Source organism: Pelophylax lessonae (genome assembly GCF_965119305.1).
Source record: "Pelophylax lessonae genome assembly, chromosome: 3".
NCBI lineage: Eukaryota > Metazoa > Chordata > Amphibia > Anura > Ranidae > Pelophylax > Pelophylax lessonae.
Genome location: NC_138770.1, coordinates 348,057,588 through 348,073,745, shown reverse-complemented (window position 1 = coordinate 348,073,745; position 16,158 = coordinate 348,057,588). Strand labels below are relative to the sequence as shown.

Genomic DNA, 16,158 nt, shown 5'->3' with positions numbered 1-16,158 from the left:
TCCGTCAATAAACAAGAGAAAATTACTTGTTTGATGCAGAGGCTTGGATGGAAATGCTAGAGTATTTTCCTCCATTCCAGATCCAGAAACAGACTTGGGAGCCCACAGTCTTCAGTAGGAGACTGGGTGTTAGTGAAGAAATTCACGAGGAAAAATTCACTTGATCCCGATACAAAGGACCATTCCAGGTGCTGCTGACTACAGCTACATCAGTCACGCTAGAAGGGAAAAGCACCTGGAGACACGCCTCCCACTGCAAGAAAGCCCAATCTCCTGAAGACAAGATTCTGCCGAAAGCACAATGATTGTGCTGTATATCCTTTTTCTTATAAGTCTGATAAAAGCTCTGCAGGTGATTATCACCAAAACAGGTACTCAACAGGCGGCCATCGCTAAGATAAATGGTATCACTACATTTTGGTACAATTCATACGGCACACAAGTGGTTGCGTTTACTTTTGATTTTTGTAGTATAATACCCCTGATAAATACACTGACCTAGCACCCAGTCACAGGAAGCGAACAGCTCCCTCCGGAAGCTTTGACCCTCATGTGTACATAGATGCTATAGGGGTCACAAGGGGGGTCCCTGGTGAATTCAAAGCCAGGGATCAGGTAAAAGCTGGTTTTTGAATCTTTGTTCCCCATAATAACTGTCAAGAAGAATGTAGATTGCATTAACTACATTTTTATAACCAACAGAGATTTGTGAATTACACCAGGGATGCCCTCCAGGGAATTGCTGAACAGTTAGCCTCCACCTCCTATATGACATTCCAGAACCAAATAGCCTTAGACATGGTGTTAGCTGAAAAAGGGGGTCTGTAAAATTATAGAAAAAAATGGGAAGCTGTTGCACATACATTCCTGACCTACACTGGTCCAAATGTTAAGGTTACTCAAGCTATAAAGAAACTGGAAGATCTGTTGTTTGAGTTGAAGAAGAACTCCGGTATTACAGACCCTTGGGATCAATATTTTAGCTGGATGAGTGGGTGGCAGAAGGTGCTCATCCAGGTAGGAGTAACAGTACTAATAATCCTAGTTCTTTCAGCCCTGATTGTGTGCTGTATTCTACCATTTGTAAAGAAGTTAATGAGCAAGACTGTAGACAATAGCACACCTACATTTCTCCACTAAGAAGACCGCCTTATGATGGAAGAGGATAAACCCTTCACCCCTCTACAGTCACTCCCTGTTCATAATTTCACGGTTCTATAGGTTTATAGGGATAGGTAGCACCTGACTGCCCTCTCCAAGCTGTATCGAGGGGGTAGTGAGCTAGTTACTGCTCTTCTCTATATACAGCCTTAAAAAAGTTGCTGAGGAGTATGGGCCAGGTGAGTAGGTGCTTTAGTATGAAGGACAGAAGAAAAATAGCCATTTTAGGGGGGACTGTGAAGGAATGTAACGTACACGGATGAATTATGCAAAATGTCTATTTTCCAATGTCTATATTTAATACATGTAAATATGCTTTTTTATTCCTTACTCAAAATGGTCGTTACTAGATACCCCCTCCCAATGAGTGGAATCCGTGTGACAAAGATAGCGACTTCATACAAGACAACACCTAACAAGATAACATTCATAGTGTGGAGGAAGTTTACCTTATATGGACATAACCAATTAAACAAAATTATGCTTACGATCACACTAACTACTCATAAATCTAACTTACGTACGCTGTAGCAATAAAGCAGAAGTATCACTTACCTGAACATGTGTCAGTGTGGTCTTCTTGTGCATACACCAGAAATATCTAATAATTAGAACCAGCAGCAGAAATCCATTTTGAGCCCGATTGAGGTTTCGATCCATCACGCTATCAGTGTCCAGCCGAGCACCGTTTAAGGCTTGTAGGAAGAGTTTTCATTCTCCTCTGAATGTCCTATGAGGCTGCATGACCCCTGACTTTGTCTAGATCGTGCAGATTGGCCCTGTGCTGATCACATGCACCCTCAAAAACTCCTTTAGCAATACACAACAAACTGAGCATGTGCAGAGTGCGGCCAAGGCTCTATTCTATTAGGAGATGGATTGAGGACAATAAAAGGGGGAGAATCAGAGAAGACCTGATTAAACAGTCTTTGCACAATGCACAGGATTAACCCCTTATGTTCCATAGAGTATAACAAGCATGCTTTACTGCATATACAGAATCATTTTACAGTTGTGGGTTTAGTAACATTTTAACTTTCTGTCCACCAGATTCACCCGGCACAGGGCAATAGGCATTGGTTGCTACAGGGAGCAACACAGAGGGATAAACAGCAGGAGTCTGCAGATCCTGTCCCCATCCAGCGACCTATAGCAACCAATGCCTATTGCCCTGTGCCGGGTGGGCACAACTAATAGTAAGCAGCCACTTTTTAACTAGATTTATATTTGTTAATAAAGTTGCAGTATTACACTATTTTTGGCTATTTGTCTCCCTGAACATGGGCTTTAAAAAACACCTGTGAGAGGCAATTATTTGGAGGAGGAGGAGTGAGGAGAATGAGCTAATTATCTTTTTGGAGTCATTCAACCAATATCCAAGAGGAGAGGAGGTGTTCCTATGGTTTGATCCACCAAAGGATAAAGGGATCACAGGCTTGTGGGGTCTGTGTGACCCACCTGTATCCGGTAAGAGGCAAAGATCATCATCCTTATGCACTGGAGCACCTGATATTCAAGCAATATCATTCACGACCTTGCACGAACTGTCTTTGTTGGGTCACTGCTTTAACCCTTTGAGCTCCTTAGAAATGCACTTTATTTTGTATATGTGGAACCAATTTCCATTTTAATTCATACATTATTTTGTATATGCGTTTTTTCACATACGTTTTTTAATTAGAAGTTTATTAAGTAATCACTAGCACTTTATTGGTTCTTTATTGCACCTTTCAGCACCTTATTGGGTTTGCACAATATATTCTGTGGCACTAGCACTTTACAAAAAGGTTTATGATGGTATATATGATTAGTGGTTATAAAATTTAACCTACATATTTTTTACCATTTTTTAACCACTTTAGCCCCAGCCCTATTTCGGACACTTTTTGTTCACAAGTTAAAACCAGTATTTTTTCCTAGAAAACTACTTAGAACCCCCAAACATTATATATATTTTTTTAGCAAAGACTCTGGAGAATAAAATGTCGGTCATTGCAAAATTTTTTGTCACGCGGTATTTGCGCAGCGGTCTTTAAAACGCCATTTTTTTGGAAAAAATTTGAAAAATCACATTTCACTGGATTTAAAAAATACTAAACAGTAAAGTTAGCCCATTTTTTTTGTATATTGTGAAAGATGATGTCACGCCGAGTAAATAGATACCAAACATGTTACGGTTTAAAATTGCGCCCCCCCGTGGGATGGCGACAAACTACGGTCAATAGAGATCTCAATCTGCGACGCTTTAAATTTATTTAACGGTTACCAGTTTAGAGTTAGAGTGTAGCTCTTTTTTTTTAATTATTGCCCACGCTCTGGCGATCGCGGCGATACCTCACATGTGTGGTTTGAACAGCGATTTCATTTGCGGCTCGACTTGCGTATACGTTTTTTTTGTGCGCGAGCTAACGGTGACGGGGACGGCTAAATTTTTTTTTTTTTTTTTTTCCTATTTATTTTTTCTTTTTTTTTTAAACTTTATTACAGGTTTTTTAAAAAAAAAAAATCTGATCACTTTTATTGCTGTCACAAGCAATGTAAACATCCCTGGTGACAGCAATATGTCGTGACAGGTACACTTTATGGAGGGATCGAGGGTCTAAAAGACCCTAGACCCCTCCACTACACTACCCTGTATGCAAAACGCCGAAAACGGCATTTTTGCATACAGCCGTTTTTCAAATCTGCCGCCTTTTGCAGCACAGTAACCCGGACGTGACGTCATGGACGCCGCCTCCGGGTTACGTCATCGGAGACCCGATCGATGCCGTTTCCGGCATTCATCGGGACTCCATCCAGCCGGCGGACGTGCCGGCTGGGTAGCCCCGAGCAAAGCCGCGGAAGGCGGCGGGAGGGGGGGGACGTCCCCTCCCGCCCCCCCGGGTAACGATCGAGCGGCTCCCGAGCCGCATCGATCGTTACCGACGGAAAGCCGACCGTCGGCTTCAAACAACGGTACCGGGATGATGCCTCTAGCTAGAGGCATCATCCCGGTATAACCACTCAAAGTCAGCCGACGTAGAGGTTACGTGACTGGTAGTAAAGTGGTTAAGAAGAAGTTACTATTTACCTTAATTTATTCCTTGTCACAGACAAACACCAGGCATTGCACCTTATATTCATTTTTTAATTTTATAACATTAATTTGTCACAGATATTTGTATTTTACACATTTATATAATTTTCAGAAAATTGGTGCACCATTGATATCCATTTTATAATCAGGGATACCAGTGCCTTTTTACCATTTTTATCTAGCTTGTATTGCATCTTGCAATTAAAAGGGCAGCAGGTTCTACAATCCAAAAAAATCCCCTAAGAACAAGGCACCTTCACATCATCTATCCATAAAGCTAAAATTTGTAGTACAAGCTAGCAATTACAGGTCATGGACTCAGAATTGTGTAGATAAATTTAGGGTTTCCAACATTCATATTTATAAATCACCAGTGATTGGTTTAACAAATCTAGCGTTAAGGCTATGTAGTGTCTGAGTAACCACTGTTCAACCGTGATTCTTTTCTGTATGTAATACTTCGATTTACACCCCCCCCCCCAACACACATTCTGCTACGCTGCAGACATATGGGGATACCACGTGTATAAGCGCAGCTCCAAGCTTTCAAAGGGATATAAAATTACACATTTAATTTTTTTACACCAACTTTTACATTTTTTGGAAGGCCTTGCAAGGTCTTTGGGAAAACAAAATTCATTTATTTATTAACACAAAGTTGTGAATTTATAAGATATTTTCTAATGCACAGCAGGGACATACTAAGAATTTCACCCCAAAACACATTCTACTACTCCAAAGTATGGTGATAATACATGAGACTTTTTGAGAGCCAACCAACACTGCATAGAAAACAAGGTACTGTAATGGTCCGCTCTTTACGAGTGATCAGCAAACATAGCTCTACCTATAGGAATCCCAGCTCCTATAAAAGCTCATCAATTCTAGCCTACTGGTACCTGGCTGCCCTCAGGAAAGCCATGTTCACTGGCAAAGAAATACAGGAGGCTGAAGAAAGAAAGAACAAAAAAAGAGTCCCTTTGGTTCCAGGAGTGAAGTTGTCCACAGGAGATGGCTGGGACTAGTGTCTCGCAGGAACAATCAATGCAATTTGCAGCTGTGTCAGTTCAGGCTGCAAGCAGACACATGGTCAGCAAGCAGGCAAAGAATTGGCCCAGGCAGCAGGCAAAACTGTGGTCAATAAACAGGTCTAGGTTAGTACAAGCAGAGGCAACACTGCACTGGTGTGGCGGTGATCAGGAACAATGTTGCTATCTGCACTTGTCTGGTGACAGTGGGGCTTGTGTAGGTGCGATCAGGAACATTAAGGTCTGGAGAGTGAAAAATCTGGTGAAGCTCTGCATAGAAATTTATCAACTCCCAGGGGGTTTTTTTTTTTCCTCAAAGTTTAATTGAGCAAGCTGAAGGTAGAAACCAATTGGCTCCCATGCCCAACTGCATCATATTTTGCAATTTCCAGTTTGAGTAAATCAACCCGACTGATACTGGCTTACAGTGGTGGTCTGGTGACACAGAACTAGTGTGGCAGCAATCAGGAACAGTGATGCTGGCTTACAATGTGGTGACACTGGGACTGGTGTGGTGATTAGGGACAATATGACTGGTGCAGTGGTGATAAGAGACACTGACTTATGCAGTGGTAATTAGGAGTAACACTAATGGCTAGTCGCACTGACATTCGATAGAGCAGCCAGCCATTGTACATGTTTACTGCTACAGCAGTACCATGTCACCATAGTGACACTGGACTTGGTGAGGGTATGTTAAAAAATAAATCATTTCAATTTTTTTTTTTTTTTTTTTTTTTTAACATACTGTCAGAGCAGTGCAGGGCCATTTAAGTGGATTAGAAATGATTTTCTACCGTTCGAGTAAAAGCTTTCCTTACAGGTGCACATTAACCACTTCCTTACCGAGTCATGTAAAATGACGTCGGCAAAGTGGTTGTCTAGATCCGGGCCGCCGTCATATGACGTCGGCCCGTTCTAGCTGCAGCGGCGCGATCAGGGATGAGGCTCGTCCCTCAGACATAGCCCATCACTGATCAAGGTAAACAGCCAATAGAAATTGGCTGTTTACCACGTGATCGGCTGTGTCAATCACAGCCGATCACATGAGCGGCTCCAGCACGAGCCGCTCGTTCTCTCTGCAATGCGCGCCCCCCAGGGGCGCGCAGAGCAGCGATCGGGGACGAGGCTCGTCCCTCGGACAGAGTCGATCCCCGATCTAGGTAAAGAGCCAATGAAATTGGCTCTTTACCACGTGACCGGCTGTGTCCAATCACAGCCGGTCACAAATGTCAACAGAGAACACGGTAACTAGCTGTCACCGTGTTCTCCTCCTCACACACTGATCCTGTGTGAGGAGGAGATTGTGGTAACAGCTAGTTACCAAGTACAGTGCACCCCAAACACACTGATTGCCCCCCCCCCCCAATAAAGAGCACCTGTCACTAGCCCATCAAAGTACCCGAGTACCTGTCATCAGGTACTCAGATGACAGGTACTCGGGTACTCTGATGGGCTGGTGACAGGTACTCGGGTACTCTGATGACGGGTACTCGGGTACTCTGATGACGGGTACTCGGGTACTCTGATGACGGGTACTCGGGTACTCTGATGACGGGTACTCGGGTACTCTGATGACGGGTACTCGGGTACTCTGATGACGGGTACTCTGATGACGGGTACTCTGATGACGGGTACTCGGGTACTCTGATGACAGGTACTCTGGTACTCTGATGACAGGTACTCTGGTACTCTGATGACAGGTACTCGGGTACTCTGATGACAGGTACTCGGGTACTCTGATGACAGGTACTCGGGTACTCTGATGACAGGTACTCGGGTACTCTGATGACAGGTACTCGGGTACTCTGATGACAGGTACTCGGGTACTCTGATGACAGGTACTCGGGTACTCTGATGACGGGTACTCGGGTACTCGAGTACTCTGATGACGGGTACTCGAGTACTCTGATGACGGGTACTCGGGTACTCTGATGACGGGTACTCGGGTACTCTGATGACGGGTACTCGGGTACTCTGATGACGGGTACTCGGGTACTCTGATGACGGGTACTCGGGTACTTTGAGTACCTGTCAACGGAGTACCCGTCATCAGAGTACCTGAGTACCTGTCACCTACCCATCAGAGTACCCGAGTACCTTCCACCTGCTCATCAGAGTACCTGACGCCTGAAGTACCCAAGTACTTGCCGCCTGCTCATCAGTACCCATCACTACTCATCAGTACTCATCAGTACCTATCACGTATCAATACTGATCATCAGTACCCATCAGTACAGTATCACCTATCAGTCAGTGAGTACTACTCATCAGTACCTATCACCTGCCTGTCACCTGCCCATCAGAGTACCCGAGTACCTGTCACCTGCCTATCGGAGTACCCGAGTACCTGCCACCTGCTCATCAGTACCAGAGTACCTGTCACCTGCCCAACAAAGTACCCGAGTACCTGTCACCCTTCATACAGCCACCATGTCCAAGTCCAAAAAGGTTTATATACGTCGTCCGTTTAAACCTAAATACCGGTGTTATGGCAGCAGATAGCTGCCATAACCCTGGTATTTTTTTAAACGGTGGACGGTTGGCTTTCCGATAAGGGTGGTCCCAGCGGCGGATTCGCCGTGGGATCACCCTTCCGGGATGGCGGAAGAGGCGCCCCCCCCCCCTCCCGACGCGTTCCGGTCCTTTTCCGCGCTTACCGGACCCGCCGGCAGCGGGGAAAACGATCCGGTCCCGAATCCTCACAGACAGGATGTCGAGTGAGGGCAAGCTTGCCCTCACTTGACTCTATGGTCTTGGAGGACCGGAGCTACGGAAAATGTTGTTGCCTAGCAACCGGTTTAAAGTTTTTTTTTTTTTTTTTTTTTTTCATTTTATATTATAATTATTTTTTTTTTTTTCTATCTTTTAGTGTACTTGTGAGATCTGAGGACTTTTTGACCCCAGATCTCACAAAAAAGAGGTCCTGTTGTGCCTATTTCTATTACGAGGAATATTTACATTTCTTTTAATAGAAATAAAAATGATCAATTTTTTTTTAAACGGTGTAAAAATAAAAAATAATAAATAAAATAAATAGTAAAAAAAAAAAAAAAAAAAATTAAAGCGCCCTGTCCCCGTTAGCTCGCGCGCAGAAGCGAATGCATACAGAAACCCCGCCCACATATGTAAACGGTGTTCAAACCACACATGTGAGGTATCGCCGCGATCGTTAGAGCAAGGGGAATAATTTGAGCCCTAGACCTCCTCTGTAACTCAAAGATGGCAACCTGTAGAAATTTTTAAATTGTCGCCTATGGGGATTTTTAAGTACCAAAGTTTGTCACCATTCCGTGAGCGTGCGCAATTTTGAAACATGACATGTTGGGTATCTATTTACTCGGCGTAACATTATCTTTCACATTATGGAAAAAAATTGGGCTAACTTTACTGGTTTCTTATTTTTTAATTAAAAAAATGAATTTTTTCCAAAAAAATTGCGTTTGGAAGACCGCTACGCAAATACGGTGCGATAAAAAATATTGCAATAATCTCCATTTTATTCTCTAGGGTCTCTGCTAAAAAAAATATATATAATGTTTGGGGGTTCTAAGCAGTTTTCTAGCAAAACAACTGATTTTAGCTTGTAAACACCAAATGTCAAAAATAGGCCTAGGCAAGTGGCTAGGATGCATGATGATGCTCCTTGGATGTTCGGCCCCTCTATATGGCTAGGCTGTGAAAAAGTCTCACACATGTGGTATTGCCATACTCAGGAGGAGTGGCAGAATGTATTTTGGGGTGTCATTTTTGCTGTGTACATGCTATGTGTTAGGAATATCCTATAAATTGACAACTTTGTGTAAAAAAAAAAAAAAGTTTTCATTTTTTTCCCACATTTTCCAAAAACCTGTGGAAAAAAATGATATGTTCAAACGACCCATAATGCCTCATAGAATATACGTTGGAGTGTTTGCTTTCCAAAATGGGGTCATTTTGTGGACTTTTCCATTGTATTGGTGCTCTAGGGCCTTGAAAAGTGTGATAGGTAGTAAGAAAGTTTTATGTGTATTTATGCTCCTAGAACGCCTGAAGGTGCTTCTTGGACGTGGAGTCTCTTTTTGTGGCCAGGCTGTGTAAAAGTCTCACACATGTGGTATCGCCATACTCGGAAGGAGTAGCAGAATGTATTTTTGGGTGTAATTTTTGCTGTGTACATGCTATGTGTTAGAAATAGCTTATAAATTGACAACTTTGTGGGAAAAAAAAAACGAAAAAAAAACATTTTTTCTTCATTTTCCCAAGAATTGTGGGAAAAAATTACAACTTCAAAAAACTCACCATGCCTCTTACTAAATACCTTGGACTGTCTACTTTACAAAAAGGGGTCATTTGGTCGGTATTTGTACTGTCCTGACATTTCAGGGCCTCAAGAAAGGAGATAGGCAGTCAGTACATCTGGTGTGATCAATTTTCAGTAATTGGTACCATAGCTTCTAGACTCAATAACTTTCACACAGACTAAATAATATACACTAATTTGGGTTAATTTTACCAGAGACATGTAGCAGTATACATTTTGGCCCAAATGTATGAAGAAAATTTTATTTTTTGCAAAATTTCATAATTGAAACTAAAAAAAAGTGTTTTTTTTCAAAATTTTTGCTCTTTTTTTTGCATATATCACGAAAAAAAAACCCCCAGTTGTGATCAAATACCACCAAAAGAAAGCTCTATTTGTGTGAAAAAAATGATAAAAATTTTGTTTGGTTATAGTGTAGCATGACTGAACAATTGTCATTCAAAGTGTGAGAGTGCTGAAAGCTGAAAATTGGTCTGGGCAGGAAGGGTGTCTAACTGCTCTGTATGGAAGCGGTTAAAACAGCATTACAAAATTCCCCGCCTCTTGGTTCCAGCAAGAGCCGGAGCAGACACCATCACAAGAATGGATCTATGAGCTTTGCCATTATAGCAAAGTGGCAAGTGGAGTGGATTCCTTTAGGATCAGCGGGAGGGTACATAGTATTTCCCAGTGAACTATATGACCCAATAAAATTTAAAAAAAGAAAAAACACACACACACACACACCTTCCAATTTAACGCTAACTCACCTTTCTCTCCTCTCTCACTTTTCTCCACAATTAGGTTGATCAATGCTTTGGCTTTATCTTGTTGCTCACTGCTTCCAAATATCTTTACCTCAGTGTCATAATCGTCTTTTATAATCTTAAGAAAAAAAAAAAAAACACTTTTTCACAACTTGCAACAGCACATTTATACATCACAATAAAAAGTACATTGCATTTTAATACATTTTAAAAAATACCTAAGCAGCAGAGCTGCACGATTCTGGATAAAATGAGAATCACTATTTTTTTTGCTTGGAATAAAGATCACGATTCTCTGCGTAACTTTAGGTTAAACTTCCATCCTCCGGCAGGATCGAAAAGATACATTGTATTCTTTGTATTTATACTTAAACTGGGAGACTAATGTTGATAGGCATTTGCAGGAGGCTCTTTTTTTTTTCTTTGACAGATGTTCTCTGCTCCCTCTCAGCTATGTAAAGAATTGAGCAAATGTCATGTTAACCACATAACGACCACTCACCGTAGATATACTGCGGCAGGCAGCCGCTGCTGGGCAAAGTGACGTAGAGGTACGTCACTCGCTCAGCTGTCTGTGGGGGGGCGAGCGTGCGCCGCCGGAGGCGCGCTCCCACCCCTGCTCGTTCCCTGGGGAGCTAGCGCGAGTGACCGGCCGCTCCGATCTCCCGCTGCAGAGGGCGAAAGACAGATGGCTGATGTAAACACAGCCGTCTGTCATTCTCCCTGATGTAAGCACAGAGGCTTTACGATCCTATGTAGGATCGTATGTCTCTGTGATTACATCACAAGCCACGCCCCCCACAGTTAGAATCACGGCCCTAGGGACACACTTAACCCCTTGATCACCAATAAAGTTAAGCCCTTCCCTGCCAGTGTCATTTTGACAGTAACAGTGCATATTTATAGCACTGATTACTGTTGTAATGTCACTGGTACTCCCAAAAGTGTCAAAAATGTCAGTCAGGGGTCCGATCCGTCCGCAGCAATGTCGCAGTCCCGCAAAAAAAATAAAAATAAAAATAAAAATCGCACAGGTGATAAAATACCACCAAAAGAAAGCTCTGTTTGTGGGGAAAAAAAAAAAAAAAAGTCAATTTTGTTTGGGTACAGCTTCACACGACCGAATCACAAAATAGGGCTTGGTCTTTGAGCAGCCAAATCTTCCGGGGCTTAAGTGGTTAAGATCGTCGGGGGGGGGGGGGGTGAATCGAGATTTTTTTTACGATTAATCGTGCAGCTCTACTAATACGGCTATAAGGAATATTTCAACAGATTTGAGGACTAATAGGGGTAAGCAGGAACTAAAAAGATGTATACTTCAGCAAAGTTATTCCCCTAGAGCAGTGATGGCGAACCTTGGCACCCCAGATGTTTTCGAACTACATTTTCCATGATGCTCAACTACACTGCAGAGTGCATGAGCATCATGGGAAATGTAGTTCCAAAACATCTGGGGTGCCAAGGTTCGCCATCACTGCCCTAGAGCCTAGAAAGTTCGTCATCACTGCCCTAGACAGTTATTAGTTATGTTCACTTTATCTAGATAACACTAGTAATGGGCATCGGGTCTTTTCAGGAGCTATGGTAAGCAGATTCACAAAGACTATTTTGAAACAGTGTAAAAACATTACCTTATCATATATACATACACAAATATATTAACATATTACAAAAAGCAAAGTTTTGTACACTTGTCTCGGTATTCAATTACTTATCAACTTCCTCTATAATATTATATTATATATATATATATATATATATATATATATATATATATATATATATATATATATATATATATATATATATATATATATATATATATATATATATATATATATATATATATACACACATACATATATATATACACACACACATATATATATATACACACACACACACACACGCTCACATTTTGCGAGTGGAAAATTTAGGGCGAGTGTGGGGCTGCTCAGGGGAAGAGAGAGGAGAGGAAGAGGAAAGCCGGCCAGCCAACAGGCTGAATAATCACAGAGCGCGGATCATCCCACTGTAACAGCTTTTTTTTTTTTTTTTTTTAAATTACTGGGTGCTTGCCGACCCACACAGTCCTGCCTCCTAGCCCGGCTTCTTTGACAGATCACCTGGCCAACCAGGACGTGTGACGTCTATCAAAGGAGCTGGGCCAGGAGGCGGGACTGTGTGTGTCGGCGAGTGCCCGGCAATTAAAATTAAAGCTGTTACAGCGGGATGATCCTCACTGATTATCCAGCCAGCTTTTCTCTTCCTCTCTCTCTCTGTCTCTTCCCCTGCACTGCTCAGTGCATTGACAGGCACAGGTAAAGCTGCATTGACGGGCACAGGGCGAAGCTGCATTGATGGGCACTGTTGAGGCCGCACTGATAAGCTTCATTGATGATGCTGCACTGAAAACGTTAATTTTTTTTTTTTACTTCTGCATTAATGCAAAAACATTTATACACACATACATACACACATACATACATACCATACACACAGTACAGACCAAAAGTTTCTTTATTTTCATGACTACTGTCACACTTCAAGAGGTAGTCACCTGAAATGGTCTTCCAACAGTCTTGAAGGAGTTCCCAGAGATGCTTAGCACTTGTTGGCCCTTTTGCCTTCACTCTGAGGTCCAGCTCACCCCAAACCATCTCGATTGGGTTCAGGTCCAGTTAATGTGGAGGCCAGGTCATCTGGCACAGCACCCCATCACTCTCCTTGGTCAAATAGCCCTTAAACAGCCTGAAGGTGTGTTTGGGGTCATTGTCCTGTTAAAAAATAAATGATGGTCCAACTAAACGCAAACCGGATGGAATAGCATGCCGCTGCAAGGAGCTGTGGTAGCCATGCTGGTTCAGTATGCCTTCAATTTTGAATAAATCTCCAACAGTGTCACCAGCAAAGCACCCCCACACCATCACACCTCCTCCTCCATGCTTCACGGTGGGAACCAGGCATGTAGAGTCCATCCGTTCACCTTTTCTGCTTCGCACAAAGACACGGTGGTTGGACTCATCAGACCAAAGCACAGATTTCCACTGGTCTAATGTCCATTCCTTGTGTTCTTTAGCCCAAACAAGTCTCCTCTGCTTGTTGCATTTCTTTAGCAGTGGTTTCCTATCAGATATTCTACCATGAAGGCCTGATTCACACAGTCTCCTCTTAACAGTTGTTCTAGAAATGTGTCTGCTGCTAGAACTCCGTGTGCCATTGACCTGGTCTCTAAATCGGAGCTGCTGTTAACTTGCGATTTCTGAGGCTGGTGACTCGGATGAACTTATCCTCCGCAGCAGAGGTGACTCTTGGTCTTCCATTCCTGGGGCGGTCCACATGTGAGCCAGTTTCTTTGCAGTGCTTGATGGTTTTTGTGACTGCACTTGGGGACACTTTCAAAGTTATCCCAATTTTTCGGGCTGAATGACCTTCATTTCTTAAAGTAATGATGGCCACTCGTTTTCCTGTACTTAGAATTTGTATTATGACAAGAAAAAAGCAGCTAACAGTCTATTCAGTAGGACTATCAGCTGTGTATCCACCTGACTTCTGCACAACACAACTGATGGTCCCAACCCCATTTATAAGGCAATAAATCACACTTATTAAACCTGACAGGGCACACCTGTGAAGTGAAAACCATTTCAGGTGACTACCTCTTGAAGTTTGACTATTTTCATGACTATGAAAATTGTAAAGAAAACTCTTTGAATGAGGTGTGTCCAAACTTTTGGTCTGTAATAGAGATTATATATATATATATATATATATATATATATATATATATATATATATATATATATATATATATATATATATATATATATATATATATATATATATATATCAGGGCTTGACAAATTTTCCTGAAATCTAGGAGCCAGCTAAAAAAGTTAGGAGCCAGTTTTTTTTTTTTTTTTTAAACTAACAACCTAGCTTTATTTAATAAAACGGATACTAAATTTACACATAAATACGCAATATAGCGCAATTGGATGAAAACAGACTGTCTGTCTCTTTCCATCCGATGCCATCTGATCCGATCCACGGGATGGATAGAAAATAGAACCACCATCCGTCTGCTTTTGGAGGACAGGATCAGATGGCGGCAAATTACTGCTCCATAGAGGAGAATGAAGGGTCCGATCAGGTCTGCCTGAAAAACTGACAGGCGGACGTGATCAGACAGCCCGTGTGAAAGGGGCCTTCGGCTGTGGCATGGCGATGGGGGGGGGGGAAAAAAAAAAAAGATTTTTTTTTTTTATTTTTTTTTTAATAATTAAAAAGAAATAAATATTATTTAGTTTTTACATTTAAAAAATAAATTTAATTTAATAAATAACCACACTCCCTGTCAAAGGTAACTAACTGGACAGGGAGATGGTAATGCATTGTGAACAATCAGGCAGTGGAAACAGTAATTACAACAGTCATTACTCCTGGCCACCACAAGAGGGCGCCAGTTCCCCATTGGAAGCCTCTCATCTCAAGTAGGCCGAAAAGGCGGGGCCTCAATTTTCGGACGGCCTGGAAGTCCATGCAAAAATGACAGGACACCTTCTGCAGGGCACCCCAGGCGCCAGGTCGCTAATTCTAGTCGCAAATGCGACCTGGCGCCCGGGTTTTGTCGAGGCCTGATAGATAGAGATATATATATATATATATATATATATATATATATATATATATATATATATATATATATATATATATATATATATATATATATATATATATATATATATATATATATATATATATATATATATATATATATATATATATATATATATATATTACACACATACACATACATACACACACACAATTCCTTTCTCCGAGTCCTCAGACAGTCGCCGCCCCTCTTAAGTCATCACTATTGGGTATTGACTTCCGCTCCGCAGGAGTAGCTAGGCACAAGGCTTAGTCAAAAGAACAAAGCATTTAGCATAGACACACCCATGGGGGCTGTCCCACTGGTCAATACCCCCCCTGCAGTGATCCCTCCCAACTCAGTTTGGTAGAATAGCCCCTCTTAAGTCATCACTATTGGGATGTCCCAAAGCAGTGTAGACATGAGGGGTGGGAGACGCAACCGTTGACAAGGCAACGCAGTACCCACATCAGAGAAAGGAACCTTACACACACACAGTAAGAGAACCTTCTGGGCAACAGAAAAGGCTCAACATGAGCAACAACCCAGGAAAACAAATTACCCAGGGGTAAAACACCCCAACAGCCAGGGACCCACAAAGAACAAGGGTCCCCTATGGCACTGCCGCACTGAGAACTTTGCGGCCAAAGGAGGCATCAGCTGATGCCAGAACATACACCTTATAGAATTTGGAAAAGGTGTGCACCGACGTCCATGTCGCAGCCTTGCACACCTGGGCCACCAAGGCCTGATGTCGGTAAGCCCAGGACGTACTCAATGATCTGGTAGAATGCGCCTTAACAGGGAAAGGTGGAACCCGTCCTTTCAAAGCATAGGCCTGTTCAATGGTCTGTCTGATCCATTTGACAATGGTCGCCGCAGACGCAGCCATGCCTTTCCGAGGTCCCTCAGGAAGGACAAAGAGGGAATCCGATTTCCGAAAGGATTCAGTGGACGACAGGTACACCCTGATCGCCCTGACAACATCCAAGGAATGCAATGCAACCTCCTTAGGATGCTTAGGCTTCGCACAGAGCGAAGGCAAAACAATGTCCTCATTAAGGTGAAAATCAGAGACCACCTTAGGGAGAAAATACGAATGAGGTCGCCAAGACCACCTTATCCTTGTGAACCACCAGATAAGGAGAGAGGCAAGACAACGCCGCCAACTCAAGACACCCTGCGAG

At 42.5% G+C, this 16,158-nt stretch overlaps 1 protein-coding gene across 1 annotated transcript in view; it reads right to left on the bottom strand.

The window, feature by feature from the left end:
• Positions 1-16,158, bottom strand: part of DDX43 (DEAD-box helicase 43) — a gene marked incomplete at both ends in the record, with an annotated part of 462,922 nt that overhangs the window by 408,002 nt on the left and 38,762 nt on the right. Inside the window, 1 exon segment of the mRNA XM_082249917.1 lies at positions 10,318-10,432. Coding sequence (XP_082106043.1) covers positions 10,318-10,432 — 115 coding nt within the window.